The sequence below is a fragment of the Nanorana parkeri genome, unplaced genomic scaffold (genome assembly GCF_000935625.1).
Source record: "Nanorana parkeri isolate BGI_ZX_2015 unplaced genomic scaffold, ASM93562v1 scaffold280, whole genome shotgun sequence".
Classification (NCBI taxonomy): Eukaryota; Metazoa; Chordata; class Amphibia; order Anura; family Dicroglossidae; genus Nanorana; species Nanorana parkeri.
Genome location: NW_017306548.1, coordinates 1099097 through 1115911, shown reverse-complemented (window position 1 = coordinate 1115911; position 16815 = coordinate 1099097). Strand labels below are relative to the sequence as shown.

At 47.6% G+C, this 16815-nt stretch overlaps 2 protein-coding genes across 2 annotated transcripts in view; one reads left to right on the top strand and one right to left on the bottom strand.

The window, feature by feature from the left end:
• Positions 1 to 13816, bottom strand: part of CDK10 (cyclin dependent kinase 10) — a 20064-nt gene extending 6248 nt beyond the window's left edge. The window contains exons 1-10 of the mRNA XM_018557334.1: positions 13698 to 13816; positions 12535 to 12607; positions 10751 to 10822; positions 10030 to 10132; positions 8389 to 8470; positions 5497 to 5564; positions 2631 to 2683; positions 2433 to 2502; positions 1482 to 1541; positions 972 to 1095 (exon numbers count right to left, since the gene is read on the bottom strand). Coding sequence (XP_018412836.1) covers positions 972 to 1095; positions 1482 to 1541; positions 2433 to 2502; positions 2631 to 2683; positions 5497 to 5564; positions 8389 to 8470; positions 10030 to 10132; positions 10751 to 10822; positions 12535 to 12607; positions 13698 to 13796 — 804 coding nt within the window. The 5' untranslated portion in view covers positions 13797 to 13816. The remainder of the gene's footprint in view (positions 1 to 971; positions 1096 to 1481; positions 1542 to 2432; positions 2503 to 2630; positions 2684 to 5496; positions 5565 to 8388; positions 8471 to 10029; positions 10133 to 10750; positions 10823 to 12534; positions 12608 to 13697) is intronic.
• A 749-nt stretch (positions 13817 to 14565) lies between these two features.
• CHMP1A (charged multivesicular body protein 1A) overlaps positions 14566 to 16815 on the top strand; it is a 20113-nt gene continuing 17863 nt past the window's right edge. Inside the window, exon 1 of the mRNA XM_018557345.1 lies at positions 14566 to 14655. Coding sequence (XP_018412847.1) covers positions 14649 to 14655 — 7 coding nt within the window. The 5' untranslated portion in view covers positions 14566 to 14648. The remainder of the gene's footprint in view (positions 14656 to 16815) is intronic.

Genomic DNA, 16815 nt, shown 5'->3' with positions numbered 1-16815 from the left:
CCCCCCCCCCCCCAATGCTAGTGTAAGGACTTACCTTAAATGATGCCTCTTGATCCGATCATCTTCTTTCCAGTATATTTCAGGAGTCCCTCCAGCGCTGGTGCCGGTCTCTGATCCAGCGCCGACTCCTGTCTCTTTCCCATGTCACAGAGTTTGTGCGGGTGCACGCTGCCTCCATTGACTTACCTTGTGTCTCTCCTCGTCTCCCGGCAGAAGATCTGTACTGCGTATGCGCCCGCCCCATGATCCTTTGCAGCCGCCCGAGATTTTTCAGATCTTTGGACGGGAGCATGCGACGGAGACACGGGTAAGTTTAAACCTTTTTCGTAACTCTTTCAAATATTTTTGCATACATCTACTGCTTGCTAGGGTTTAATATCAATGAATCCAAAATTCAGGCCAGTAGTAACAGTGAATTGAATTGGAGAGGTGCACAGGTGAGGGTTTCATTGTGAATGAAAGGTGGCAGCAGGCACCTTCTTGTATAACCTGCCCTTCAAAGGTTTAAAACAACTGACACACACACACTTTTTTTTATTCTATTGTTTAAAAGGTATTAGAATATTTTCACTACTGTAATAGTATCCGACAGTTACAGTAATAGGCAGGTGCCACCTTCAGGCTGCAGTGTCGTCTTCAGGCTGAAGGTTTATTGTGACCACATGATCATTAACAACTCTAATTGCTTCCCTGATTGTCAGTGGGGAACAGGCAGTCACTAGCAGCCCAAAGTGGCGGCTTTTGGCTTTTAATAGGTGGATGTTTATTAACATATCGCCAGCACAGAGCATTGTGCTGGGCAACATTTATACACAGAGTATGGACAGGAAGGGGTTAAGCAATACCTGTGTTTTAAGGGCATGAAGGACATTTCTTGAGGAACCAGCTCTCTCAACCATCCCCACCTACTTCCTTTAATGAAAAGTATAGATTTGCAAAACAATTATTTTATGTGCAGACCAAATACATACCGGCCAGATGGTCTCATTTGGTGTCCCCAGAAGTTGTATAATAAGATCAATCTGCTGGATTTCTGAAGAACCCGGTAATAAGGGTTTGTGAGCCAGAAGCTCAGCCAGGATACAGCCCACGGCCCTGTATGGAAGAAAGGAAAACAGCTGCATCACCATTACCAAGCACTCTTTTACTGGCCCGTCACAGGCTGGGGTGAGGAAAGGACCTGTAAGTGGAAGTGAACATGCAGCAGAGGAAAATCAGGTCCCCCCCCCAGACTGACCTGTGAGTTTAACTTTAAACCTTGCCTACTAGGTCCAAAACTTTAAAAAAAATCAGAACCTGATTTTTGGACAATTTCCCTGTTGGGATGTGTCCTGTCGAAGAGCAACAATGATGCAATAGAGGGAGCTCCATTTCCCCATAGTTGACAGACTTCCCCCTCAAATTAAACAAGCTGGGCCAAACACGTGTTCACTTCATGTTCTCATGAAGATACGGAAGTTTGGGGGGGTTCAGGGTCTTACCACATATCAATGGCAGTTGTTTGTGTCATACTTCCAAACAGCAGCTCAGGCGCTCTATACCTGAAATCAGAGAAGCAGACACAGGAACATGAGGTGGGGCCTGTAATTACCCAACGGTTCTAGAACATAACCTGAAAAAAAAACATACAGAGGAAGCAAAACCCCCCCACAATTCCTAAATTAATGAACGATCTGCTTCCCCTCCAGCGGCCAATCTACATATATCTATGTAATGCTTGCTTGCTTGTTACAACATGTTTTTGGTGCTTGCTCCTTCAAAAATATGGTGGAACACACTACATGTATAAATTAGGACGTCACCTCAAAAGTTCCTTTTAAAACTCACTTCTGGCAAAATGCCCCCCAGTTCCCCCCTCCATCCCACTTACAAGCCATTAAAAACCCTTCCTAATCCCACAGTCAGATGACCCTCACCGAGTGAAGACCCTTCTTGATCCACTGATGCAGTCAGGAGTGGCCTTGTTACCCCTCATTGTGATGTCCTTGTATGGCCACTGGAATCTTTAGGATTTTGGAGGACATGGCCAATGGACAACAATTGGTAATGGCCCATGTCACCATGCAGCAACGTGGGCACCTGAAGAAAGACCCTCCCACTCTGATGTCCAGAAAAAAGAAGACTTGGGACCCGTTCTGTCATGTGACCACAGATTTGGGTAAGAATTTGTGTAATTTAGCTTTTTTTAAACTATTGGGGGATTAGCTAGAGGTGGTGGTTGGGGGGGGGGGTGAGAGTGTAATGTTTAGTGGATCCCGGACTAGAGATGAGATACTATACTGCAATACCCAAGCCCAAAGGTATGCACTCCCTGAACATATGCAATGCTTTCCTTTAAACTATCACATTTAATTTCTTATATACACCTGACAAGATTTTCTGCTTGACATTACAACAGACTTCCAGTTATCTCTTCACAGGCTGCTGCTTACCAGAGTGTCACAACTTTGGGAGTCATCTGCTTTGCAGGAACACTGAAGGCACGAGCAAGTCCAAAATCAGCTGTTAGAACAAACAATACATACAATCAATTCCTTCAGCCAGATAAAGCAAACAGGAAATGATTAAGCAACAAAGAAAAAAAAAAACAATATAACTTCCTCATATAGGGAATAGAAGTCATGACTTACCAATCTTTACACATCCTTTATCTGTCATCAGTAGATTGGACACCTTGAGATCTCTGTTAGGGGGAAATGTAGAAATCAATGAATGAAATAGGATTGTAAATGGTCTGCTTGTCCTAGATTGAGATTTAAGTTATGTGTGGATGCTGGAAAGTTAAAGCACCCGACAGTTTCTTAGATCCATCGGAGGCTCTATTGGCGTCACATTTGATTTTGTACATTGCATGCTGTTATTAAGACTGTAATCCTTTAGAACGTTGGTCCTCAACTGACTTGTCGTGACCCAAAACTGGGTCACGACCCCGTAATCAGTGGGCCACCACATGCCTTCCACTTTTTCAGCCTCCCCATAGCACAGCATTGTCAGTTCTTACACCAAGCAGCCATTCAAAATATGCTGCCCGGTGCCAAATGTCAGCTTGAGGTGGGGTGGGCTGGGGGTATGGTCACGAGGGAGCTCCATACATACATACATTGCTTACAGCTCCCTCACTTGTCCTGTAGAGGTGCCTGGACCAGAGTGACGTCACATTCTGGCTCCTGACACCTCTACAGGGCACATATGGAGCTCCGTCACAGCACAGCAGCCCACGCTGGACCCAAGGCTGAGGATCCACTCCAGTTCTTATAAGATAGAAAAACTGGATGGATCTTAAAAAAAAGAACAAAAATAAACATTTTTTGAGAATGTCCGAGTGTGTGAGATTGTGTCTGTGTGTCCTGTGCGACTAACATACCTTAACATGCAATCGGACCTACCACGCATTCTGGTGTGGGAGGTGTGTTGCATTGCTATTCATTTGACTGGCACCCCGAACGCACCTCTTACCCACAGTTCTATCGCCTTCACCGGAAATCACAGTACCCCAATGCCATGCGTTCCAGTGCGGAGCGTCTTGGGTCACGACTTAATGACCAAGGACAAAGGACAAATGTGGGTCCTTAAAGTACCCAGGTTGAGAACCACTGCTTTAGAACACCCAGATCCTCGAATGACTCCCCCAGTTGTACTCCCCAGTGTATGATGTATGTACGTATTTATTTCCCAAGTGCATAACTTTACATTTATCAACAATAAGTAAAATGTACACTTCCCAATACCCACAGCTGGAAGTGTCACATGCCGACTCTATAGACCAAGAGCTGAGCAATCACATAGCTCACGGTCTTCACCTCTCTGTTCCTCCAGAGCTCTTGGAAGGACAGACAGGGGAGAGGGCAGGCACAGATGACTCTGGTCGTCAATCAGGCTGACAATATTGTCGGGATCTGTCCCGGCTGCATTGCGGCTCTGCCCCATCAGCAAATAGTGGGCAGTAGTCCACTATATGCTGATTTTGGGACACGAGGACATAAGTAAATATAATCCTTTGACCCAAAAGAAGACTAAAGACAAAAAAAGGTTTGGCTTTAGTCCTCTTTCAAACCTCATTTGCGACAAAGCTGCCCAATCAAACACTGTATTCAGGTGTGTTTGTAAGATGGAGACCTCTTGTAAGGACTTTATCCCACTACGCAGCTTGGTGTCATCTGCAAACACAGAAATTATACTTTTAATCTTAAACTCTATATCATTTATATAGGTAAAGGGTAACAGACCCAACACTAAACCTTGGGGGACACCACTAAAAACCGTAGACCATTCAGGGTATGAATCACAATCACCACTCTCTGAATACAGTCTTCAAGCCAGCTTTCTATCCAATTATAGACTTCTATATAGAACTCTATCCAAGAATATGAATATTCTAAACCTACAGACCTAAAAACTTACACATCAGCCATCTGCGGGGAACTGTGCCAAACGCTTTAACAAGCCACTCCTTCGTCTAGCTTATTGCTCATAAAAAGAAAGATTTGTCTGACAACCTCGGTCTGACTCCATGGTGGCGATCACATATAAGAGCAAATACTCTTATGTAGTCATTTATCAAACCCTCAAGAATCTTCCCGAGACTTGGCAGTGTCCAGGTATGTAACTGAAATATCAATGTTAGGTGGTTTGCCCCATAGAAGTTAGCTTATTTAAATAAATATGATAAAATAGCTAGAAAGTAGAGTTTCTTTAATGGCAAATGAGTCACGTTAAGTCTCTTCTGCAAAAAAAAGCTCCCCCCCCTTCTGTGTACATCCTCGCTTTTTCCCGGCATACATCTCCACCCATTCCCGTATAACTCCTACATGCATGCACAGTGCAGTACACACCTCCTGCGTGCATGCACAGTGCAGTACACACCTCCACTCATTACCACACAACTCCTGTGTGCATGCACAGTGCAGTACACACCTCCACTCACTACCACACAACTCCTGCGTGCATGCACAGTGCAGTACACACCTCCACTCATCACACAACTCCTGCGTGCATGCACAGTGCAGTACATACCTCCACTCACTACCACACAACTCCTGATTGCATGCACAGTGCAGTACACACCTCCACACAACTCTTGCATGCATGCACAGTGCAGAAAACACCTCCACTCATTACCACACAACTCCTGCGTGCATGCACAGTGCAGAACACACCTCCACTCATTATCACACAACTCCTGCGTGCATGCACAGTGCAGTACACACCTCCACTCATTATCACACAACTCCTGCGTGGATGCATAGTGCAGTACATACCTCCACTCATTACCACACAACTCCTGCAGGCATGCACAGTGCAGTCTACGTCTCCAATTATCCCCGTATAACTCCTGTGTGCATGTACAGTGCATGCGCAGTGCAGCATACATCTCCACTCCTTCCCACATAATTCCTGTGTACAGGATTTTATAACTCCCCACTCTATCTACAACTAAAAAAAAACCCAATGTTTTGGTGTTAGATATACTTTAATATTTTCTCCAAAATGTTCTACCTGTGCACTATAAAGTTCTCATGCAGATACTGAAGACCAGTGAGCAGCTGGAAACAGATACACTTGACCTGTGTATGAGAAAAAGAAAATAAAGTGAATTTCCCAACATCAGTGCATAAAAAACGCTGCAAGTAATATTAATAGTAAAATACCAGAATCCCGAGGATTACTCTTCCCTATCACATATTGTATATAAACTTTTATGAGCCGCTTTGAATGTTCAGACAATGAAAATAAACTTCCTGTTTTGTGTCTTCCCTTTCTTGAGACCTTCGGACATACTGAGACCTGTGCTGACATCACATAACCAGCAGACCACAATCTCTCTGCTGGAATTTTACTGCCCTACTAGTTCGGCATCCTCTGAATCCTCAACTGAATCAGTTACAAATAACACCGTGGCAGTGCAGGAAATCACTTTTAAATAATATGTATATTGTAGTCTGCTATTTTATGCTAAGGCTCTTGAAGTGTCCTGTATTATCACGGCGACACATTTAAAAGGAGAACTATGGGGTTAAGGCTTTTCCCCATAGTTCTCCTTAGGGTAACGGGAGGACACAAACTAGCGTCCTCCTGCCACCCTAAGCTCAGTATACTGAGACTCCGCAGCTGAAGCGGATCCCGACAATTGTGCCGGGATCCGCCCAGCTGCGTGACTGACAGCTGGCTCTGCCCAGAGGCAGAGTCAGCTGTACCCGCCCCCTCCCTCGTCCGTTGCGCCAGTCAGCGCTGGCGGATCGGAGCGGGGAATCCAGGCCCTCCCCTGTCACGGCAGAGAGCCGTGACAGGATCGAGAGGTGAGCGAACGCCGCTATGTGTTCGCTCACGTCCCGATCTACTGAGCCGACCTGTGACAGTCTCATTGTCACAGGTCGGCTAGAACTATGAGGTGAGTGAAAAGCCTCCTTTAACTGTCACGGGGGAAATGTACACCCATGGGATGCTGTGTCCATGTACAAGCTACATATGCGATACTCTGTAAAAGAATAGCAAAAAATTTCACCAGCACACCAATAAGTAATTCAGCAAAAGTCCATTTAATGACACATTGCCATTCAGTTACAAGCGCTTTCGGGGCCTCAAGGGTACACCATCAGGCTCAGAAGGGGTCTGATGAAGCCTGATGAAGGGGTACCCTTGAGGCCCCAAAAGCGCTTGTAACTGAATGGCAATGTGTCATTAAATGGACTTTTGCTGAATTACCTATTGGTGTGCTGGTGACATTTTTTGCTACTCTTGTCGTACACGGTCCCTCAGTGGTCGCTGCGAGCACCCACCTGCTTCTGCAGGTTTACTTTTGTTCCGGTAAGGAGTGCAGCTGGTCATCTATTTCTATTGCACTCTGTAAAAGAAGCCCCATGGCTAACAGCCAAATGTGTACGTTGCTTTTTGGGACATAGCAGTTCCCAGAAATACTTTTACATTCGTAAAACCACAAAAAACATATGAATGGGTACTGAAGATTGTATAAAACTGATGTGATGTGAGAAGTTGGCGCTATACTTTAAAGCAGGGCTATCCAAACTCCAGCCCTGCAGCTGTGGTGAAACTACAAAGCCCATAATGCATCTCTCTCCAGGAGTCATGCCTGTGAGAATCTTGCAATGCCTCCTGGGATTTGTAGTTCCACCACAGCTGGAGTGCCGGAGTTTGGCTACCCCTGCTTTTAAAAGGCACACCATAGCACAGTGCTCTGTACCACATTCTCAATGGCACTCCAATGCACCTCCCAGCGTGTGTTGCAGTACATTGCAGTAACACAACAACATGCACTACCTTCTAACACCACCGGGCAACTGAATGCACGTTATTGCGGTATTGCGCATTGCACTGCTATACACGAGTTGTGTTGGGGTGCCGCTGAGAATGAACGGCAATGCAACACCCCAGTGCACCTAGCATGCACTGTGCAATGATGTGCACTAAACGCACAGATCCTATAGATTTAGTGCAACGCCATGGTGGGAACAGGCCCTAAAGGGTCACTCCACTGAACACTGTTTGAATCACATAGTGCCTTTTAATGTCTCGTAAGGTTGCTATGGCAAGTTCTCTGCACCTCAGTTACTGGTTTGGCCTCCATTTTACCCACTAAAGGAAGATGAGCCTCAATGCACCTATTTCATCATCTGCACAGTGTTTAACAGTGGTGAGGTGCAACGACCTGCGTTAGTGTTCAGACTGTTCCCTGTTGGATCCTAGGCCCAGGGTGTACATGGGGTCTTGACTTTTGTCAAGAAGCTAAAGCCCATCTATCACTGTAGTGCAAGGGTTAAGTGCTCGCTTTTGTCTAGGGGCTGGAGCAAAGCAGATTTACTTACCTGATCCTCACACCTGGTGGTCAGCATTCACCTCTCTCCCCAGGGAAGAAGAGGCTGCAGGGATTGGGTAGCAGCCCAGAGGGGGCCGGCGGGAGTACTTTTTTGTTTGTCTGGAGACGGGCTTTAAGATTAGATCCCATCTCCTCCTGGTGGTAAACATTACCTTCTGCCATTCGAATTGTAAAGGCCATAAAATCTAACAGCTAAATGACAAGGTGGGGCTTAAAACAGAGAAGGGGTGGGGCTTAATCTTGACTTATGCAAGACCCGTGTACAGCTTGGGGTTAAAAGCCAAGGGGGCTGCACATGGGATCAATCTGAAAATGAACACAAGTTCCTGCAGACACCACAAGGGACCTGCAGTACAGCACTACTCCTACCTCAGGAAGGTTTTAGGCCATACCAGGTTCATTTCAATGGAAAATAAAAAATGAACTATGATCGCAGCAGGAAGGTGAAGCTGGAATCCCCAAAAGTATAACAGAAGGTGACCTACCAAAAACTGGGAATTAGACTTTTAACTATAAGATAAACATACGTATAGAGAAGTGCCAATGTGTGACAGTACCTGGGCTTCTGTGAACGGGGTCTGCATGTTCTCTAGGAGGCTGGCCAAGTCCTGTTCGCAGTAACCCATAACCAGGAAAATGCTGCAAAGACACCAATGTAACCGAGTCATATCCAGAAACTAGACACATAGATACCTCATGACTATGCCAACAGCTATATGCAACACGGTCAAAATAAATATAGATTAACTAGGGATGCACCGATACCAGTATCGGTGCCCAGTATTTGGGCGGGTACTCGTACTCGCCCAAATGCTCCGATGCCTAGCCTGATACTTCCGGTATCAGGAACCTGGCTCCATGCTCCCTCGTCACTTGTGAGCCCACCTGTGATCCAAAACAGCCCACCTGAGATTGACCAGGGAGCATGGAGGCGGCTTCCCGGCCAATCAGGAGTCGGGCAGCATGTAATGACTCACTGCCCAGCTTCCTGATTGGTCGGGAAGCTGACCAATCAGGAAGCTGGGCGCTGTCTAATGACATGGCGCCCAGCTTTGATTGGCCGGGAGGCCGGTTTTATGGTCCATCGTCACCTCATGACGAGGGATCATTGGGGCTGGCTTCCCGGTCATTACACAGCCCCCGACTTCCTGATTGGCCAGAAAGACGGCTCCATGCTTTCTCATCACCTAGTGACGAGAAGCATGGGGATGGCTAACCTACTAATCGGGAAGCCGGGTGGCGAGTCTTTAAACGCCGCCTGGCTTCCCGGCTAATCAGGAAGTCAGGTGGCGCATCATTACACGCTGCCTGGCTTCCTGAATGTGTCTGCCGGTACTCGGCGAGTACCGGAAAAAAAATATCGGTACTCGATACCGAAATTGGTGCATCCCTAATATTAACCATTTCTAAAGCATATGTAATGCTGTACATTTTCCACTGTGCAGACCGACAGGAGACACACAGAAATCCAGATTAGGCAATTAAGCTTCCAATGTCACCTCTCTAAACCCCCCCCCAATAGTCACAGCTGAGCACTTTGTGTGTGTGTGTATATATATATGTATACACACACACACTTTATTACAAAGACCTTCCTACCTGTTGGGGATCTGCTGTCAATAAATAGGGACTACATGCCCCTACTGGAGGGAATGAGAACCTATAGCACAGGGGTAGCCAAATATTATTATTCCTCCAACTGTTGTGGAACTACAAGGCCCATTAACCCCATGAAGTCTTGCAAAACTGACAGCTGGAGGCATGAACTCCACAGACATATGCATGTTGGGATTTGTAGTTTCACCACAGCTGGAGGACAGACGTTTGGCTACCCCTTTTGTAGTAGAGGGCTCATGCACAGAAACAACCAGAGGCAGCTGTATGATGCAAGTGGAGAAAGCATGCTGGTAAAGGTGATACAGAATTATTCAACATGGATCTGAAATCTAGACCCTGGGTGTCTATTCATGTGTGCAGGACATAAATCATATATAGCTGCATGCAAGGAAATTCTGCTTAGCCCCAACCTTTACCCCCTCCCCGCCAGACATCACTGAACGGTCCTACAGAACTCCATAGGCCCAGCTCTATTTCATGGTAAAATCATCTTTAAAGAGTCATTTTTAATAAAATGGAAATGTTCATGGCGTGCACCAAACCTGAAGACTGGCCCATCTGACAGGGACAGGTCCTCTTACCTCTCTAGGTGATTGCCCACCACCACTTCCTTCAGCTCCACTATGTTGGAATGCCGCAGCTTCAAAAGAAGTGTGATTTCCCGCAGGCTGCTGATGGGGATTCCTGAGTGATGAAGAGGAGAGATCATCAGCAATGACGTTATTGGGAGAGATCACTGTCTGGCTGGCTGCGGTAATAGATAACATGTATGTTTAAAGAGACCCTGTCATAAAAAAAAAACAAAAAAAAAACCCTGCAACAGCGTCTAAGATCCTCCTTGTATAGCCAAATGGCAGGCAGGCAAAGCTCTAACACTTAAAGGGTAAGTCCACTTTCTCACAAAATGTGAGAACATGAACTTACCCACACGCACCATCACCTCTCCTAGTCCCCACTGTTCATATGTTTCCTTTGCAAGCTCTAGCCCCCCCGCCAGCTGGTTACTAACTAATCGATTTTGAAAATAATCGTTAGCTGCAGCTCTACTGCAGACCCACAGTTAGTATTAGGGATAATACCCACAAATGGCGAGCGCTGATTGGTCAGCACAGTACACATGACCATGTTAACCAATGAGAAGAGCTTCTTACTTCCGGGACCTGGTCCCCAGCTCAGAAGCGCTAACTGCGGGGTTGCAGTGCCGTGTACGGACCATACACCAGATGACCTATTGGGCTTTAGATTTATTTCACAGTTATGTCAGCCGTACAGCCATCCGTGTCCTGAATGAGCCAAACTCACCATCCTTCTCCTTATCCATCCTCACTTTCTTCAATGCCACAATCTCATTGTTGCTGGTGTCTCTGGCACGATCTAGAAGAAGACGGCAGACAATGAGAGATCACAACAGAAGAAAAGGTTCCAATAATAATTGAAAAAAAAACAACACAATCTCCAAAACGGGGGCATACTAGCAGGCATGGCTGGATCACAAGACCGACCAAACAGAACACCTTTGGAATTAATATCAGTTCCCATATCTGTATTTTAACTGTGTACTTAACTGCTTTCCAGACCACTGACAGACACAAAACAGCCTTCAGGTCACTTGTGTAATCATTCAAAATTCATCAGGTGCTTGTTCACAGTCCAGCTAGTAGAATTACCAGATATCTGTCTTTAGATTACCTTACGTTGCTGCTTACCAGCAAGTACTAGTTCTGAAGGACAACATTAAAGTACAGGCAAAGCAACAGGTTCACGTTAAAGTGTCTGTCAAGCCAACTGCTATATAGGGCTCTGTTAGAGAGACTTTTCTTCACTTCCCGCCCTGATGACAACGGCATTCCCTCACTTCCTGCCCTGATGACAATGGCATTCCCTCACTTCCCGCCCTGATGACAATGGCATTCCCTCACTTCCCGCCCTGATGACAATGGCATTCCCTCACTTCCCGCCCTGATGACAATGGCATTCCTTCACTTCCCGCCCTGATGACAACGGCATTCCCTCACTTCCTGCCCTGATGACAATGGCATTCCCTCACTTCCCGCCCTGATGACAATGGCATTCCCTCACTTCCCGCCCTGATGACAACGGCATTCCCTCACTTCCCGCCCTGATGACAACGGCATTCCCTCACTTCCTGCCCTGGTGACGTCTTTCACTTACTTCCTGCCCTGGTGACGTCTTTCCCTTACTTCCCGCCCTGATGACGTCTTTCCCTTACTTCCCGCCCTGATGACAACGGCTTTCCTTCACTTCCTGCCCTGCTGACAACGGCTTTCCTTCACTTCCTGCCCTGCTGACAACGGCTTTCCCTCACTTCCTGCCCTGATGACAACATCTTTTCCTCCCATCCTGCCCTGATGACAACGCTTTCCCTTACTTCCTGCCCTGATGACAACGTTGTTCCCTCCCTTCCAGTCCTGGTGACAATGACTTTCCCTCTCTTCCCGTCCTGATGAGAACAGCTTTTCCTCACTTCCTGCCCTGATGACAATGGCTTCCCCTCACTTCCTGCCCTGATGACAATGGCTTCCCCTCACTTCCCATCCTGATGACAACGCCTTTCCCTCTCTTCCCGTCCTGATGACAACGACTTTCCCTCTCTTCCCGTCCTGATGACAACGTCTTTTCCTCCCTTCCAGTCCTGGTGACAATGACTTTCCCTCTCTTCCCATCCTGATGACAACGGCTTTTCCTCACTTCCTGCCCTGATGACAATGGCTTCCCCTCACTTCCAGTCCTGGTGACAAAAGGCTAATGTGACGGGAAAGTTAGGGAAAATCTGCAACAGGGACCCAGACTGAAATAAAAATCTGACAAGGGTCCTAGCCATTTGCTTCTCTACTAAAGAAAAGGATTATTGTTTCTGTATTTGTTGCTGTTGGAGAGTTCTCCTCACAGTAATTCTGATGAAACGGCTGTCAGCAGGACAGGAAGTGAGGGGAAATCTCTCTAATGGAGCAGTAATCCCCCACTCCATCCAAAACTAAGAAAAATATTTCCCCTGGACTTTTGTCTATGTCCTCGTTACAGGTTTTCTCTCAGCAACTGCAACCGTTCTGTCCCCACATACTTACACACAATACCGTAAGTCCCTTCCCCAATTCGATTTAACTTCTCAAACTCTTTTACACTTCGACATCGGCCAAGCTGTAAAGACAAAAAAATATATACATAAATGTTGGTATATCATGAGTAACAGATGAGCCAGCCCGGCGCCAATGGTCTACTATGAGACCAGATACACAGTAACAGATAGAGCCACCTCTGTGCCAATGGTCTACCATGAGACTTGACCTCTGTGCCAATGGTCCACCATGAGACCAGATACACAGTGATAGATACATCCACCCCTGTGCCTATGGTCCACCATGAGACCAGATACATAGTGATAGATACATCCACCCCTGTGCCTACGGTCCAACATGAGACCAGATACATAGTGATAGATACATCCACCCCTGTGCCTATGGTCCACCATGAGACCAGATACATAGTGATAGATACATCTACCCCTGTGCCTATGGTCCACCATGAGACCAGATACATAGTGATAGATACATCCACCCCTGTGCCTACGGTCCACTATGAGACCAGATACATAGTAGCAGATACAAGCACATCTGCGACAATAGTCCACCATGAAAGCAGATACAGAGGTGGCTGTATCTGCTTTCATGGTGGACCATTGGCACAGAGGTCTCATGGTGGACCATTGGCACAGAGGTGGCTCTGTCACTCTGGTCTCATGGTGGACGATTGGTGCAGAAGTGGCTCTATCTGTTACTATGTACCATTGGTCCACCATGAGACTAGATACATGGTAATAAATACAGACACCCAATGTCTGGTGACCCCACAGTCATACAATGGTGTGCAATGAGTGCACGCGTACGGTGAGGGCACGCCTCCGGTGCGGTGTAGCGCAACCGGTGGGGGCCATTATCATAGAGGCAGGAGATGATGTTTCTATTGCACAATGGTAAATACACAGTTGCATAGCCCGTCTTATCAGAATGAATATGATGTGACTGTACTATTTCCGAGGACAACATCCATCATGGGACTGTCTCTGGAGATCAGGGACCAGTGGAGACTTTGCACACAGAGGAGGAACCGGAAGATTGAAATATGCAACTATCACAGCTAGAAAAGTTAATTGTGTTCTCATCCCCCCTCCCCCATGCCGCTGAGTGCAGAGCTCTGCAGGGTAACCTGATCACAGCCCAGCCGGACGTACCCTGTCCCTCTCCGGAACCGGGATGAACCTCTCCTCCCGGGCACTCTTCAGGCGGATCTGCGCCAATTCCGGGTCGGGCTCCGGTGCGTTTTCAGTCATTGTGTGGAGCTCAGCACACGCCGTTCACTGTGCAGGCCTGGGAGCTCAGAGCGAGTCACAGCGCCCTCTAGTTCCCCTATACAGTATACAGAATGGCCGCAGCCAGTACTGCACAGCACTGTACATGAGTCTGTAGCACAGTATGAGGTGACCGGTCGTCATTAGGAATTGAACACATGGCACCACACGTGCATTTTGTTGAGGTGTGAACTGGATTTAAAGGAGAACTCCACAGAAGTTACACTGTCTGCGGAGAGATGTCTGTCTTCGTTGCAGGTTCTGGCCCCAGCAATGCTGTTCAGGCAACCAAACCCATAGAAGTCTGAGGGATGGACTGGTTGGGTTCATACGAGGCAGGGAGGCTGACTGCAACCGCCCTCCTGAAAATGCTATTCACTTGCCCATGTCAATTGTCAAACCCTCAGACAAGCTCCTAATCAGCACCACCTAACCTGCCCAGGTACAGGCAGGCACTCATGTGACCCAGAGATATGATCATGTGATCGCTCTGGACACGCCCCTTCAGATTTCACGGGAGCGCGCCCTATGATGTCACTGGGTTCATCCTTTTTAGTGGCCTCCACCAGAGCGCGCCATGCAAACGACCAGGGCGTGGCCTCCACGAGAGCGCGCTATCTAATCGGTCAGGGCCCGCCCCCTTTGGGCAGAGGCCTTCACAAGAGCAGACATGTGACGTCAGGGCCCGCCCCCTTCAGGCAGTGGCCACCGAGAGAGAGTTATATGTGATCAGCTGGGCCCGCCCCCTCAGGCAGTGGCCTCTCGCGAGATTTGGAGCAGGCAGGTGACAGGACCCGGAAGTGTTGTGAGTGTAGAGGAGAGGAAGAGCTCAGGATGGACGGTGAGTGTTGGAGGGGGGAGTTTACTCATTATTCCGGATTACTGTGGTCTTTGTGAGCCGGGGGAAGCCTTTCTGAGCACACCACACCTTTCCTGTGTAGACTAGAGTACCCAGTACTCTAGGGCCGTTAGGACTAGAGGCAGTCCCAGGGCTCAATGCAATCATTGCCTGCCTGGTCATTCTGTGCTGGGGATGCCGCACTTGTGCTGCACACAGAGGCATCTATTTCAAGTATATAAATATATCCAGATCAGAGTGTACCTAAAGGCTCCTGTATGAGGTCCAACGTACCAAATCCAGTTACTGTGTGATAGATGAACCTCATCATGTAAACAAAACACCCCATTTACCTCCCCTGACTGAGCTAAATCCTCCTCCACACACTCCCCCCGCACAGGCACGGCAGCTCACACTTGGAGGGTTTCAGGAGCAAAGGAAGTGATGTCAATCAAGAAAGCAACGGGTGGTACAGGGTGTGGCCAGGTGATGAGCTACAGGCTTATGATTCAAGCTAGATTCACACCAGATGCAGTGTGTTCCGGACCGATTCTGGCCAGAACGCATCGCATTGCAGCCTGCTCACTTTTTTGTAGGGCAGAAGGGGCGTGGCGGGCCATTGAAGTTAAGGGCACCGTAGCCACACCCCCAGGCAGCAATTCGATTGGTCGCACGGGATCACAAGGCACATTGCAATCAAAATGCTGCAAACACTATTTTGATCACACTGGACCGCAGGCACAATGTGTCTTGCGATCCCTTGTGGCCGATTGCATTGCGGCCGGAGGCGTGGTTACGGTGCCATTACTTCAATGGCCCACCAGCCGGGAAGCCGACTTCTCACCGCCGGGAAGCCGACTTTCCAGCCAATCAGGTAGCCAGGAGGCAGGTCATTATTCGCCGCCCGGCTTACTGACTGGCTGGGAAGCCGGCTCGATGCTGATTGGCCGGGAAACCGGCTTCCCAGCCAATCACAATCGAGCCGGCCAAACAACATGGCGCTGGCTTCCCGGCCAATCAGGTAGCTGGGAGGCAGGTCATTACTTGCCGCCCGGCTTGCTAATTGGCTAGGAAACCAGCTACATGCTGATTGACCAGGAAGCCGGTTTCCCGACCAATCACAAGCGAGCCGGCCAAACAACACGGAGCTGGCTTCCCGGACAATCAGGAAGCTAGGCGACATGTCATTACCCGCCACCCGGCTTCCTGATTGCCCAGGAAGCCGGCTCCATGCCAGCGGTAGTATCAGCACTCGGTGAGTACCGAAAGCAAAGTATCGGTTTTACATTTTTAAATTGTTACCATAGATTCATTGTAACCCTTGATACTATTCATCCCAGCTTTTAGATTAAAATATCTAGCAGGGAATTAAAGTAGACCTAAAGCCAACACGTTTTGTTTAGCTAGTTAGAGTAAGGGACCCATTATGGAGATTTCCCTTCTCTTCCTGTCCAGTAGCCACAATAGGAAGTGAGAGGAAATCCCTCCAAAGAGAGGAAAATCTCTGGTGGTCAGCGTAGTATAATATATAAAGCAGAATGTCCGGACACCTGCACATGCAAAGCCAAATCCCATCTATGATTAAAGTGACACGAAACTCAGGAGTTACACCTTAAAAATACATCCAAGTACCTCAACTAATAACAAAAATGTATCTAATTGGTGTATCACTCGGCAGTAGATCCTCAAATCATCGTGAATTGGTGCTGACACTGTCCTTCCTTCCGGAAGGTGGCTACTTCTGTTCCTCATGGTCCCTGTGTGTTGTAAAGTAGTCACCGCTCCAAGCTCGCTCCTGTGATGGACTACAATCTCATTTTTAGTTTACTAATTTGCATTGAAGCTCTAGTCCAGGCGTAGGCAAACTCCAGCCCTCCAGCGGTCATGAAGCTACAAATCCCATGAGGCAGTGCAAGACTCTTGACAGCCACATGTATGATTTAAAGAGGTGGATGCATGATGAGATTTGAAGGTTGTAGTTTACCTACCCCTGCTCTAGTGCTTATAGATTTGTCCGTTCACGTGGGTTACACATTTTGGGGCACCTGTTTTGCTGTAGAGTGTCGCCAAGTTTAACATCACTTCCGGTTTGAAGGGTAAAAGATTAGAGTCCAGCACTTCCCATCTACTTCTTCTGGGACTCAGAGGGAACGGTCATTCAGA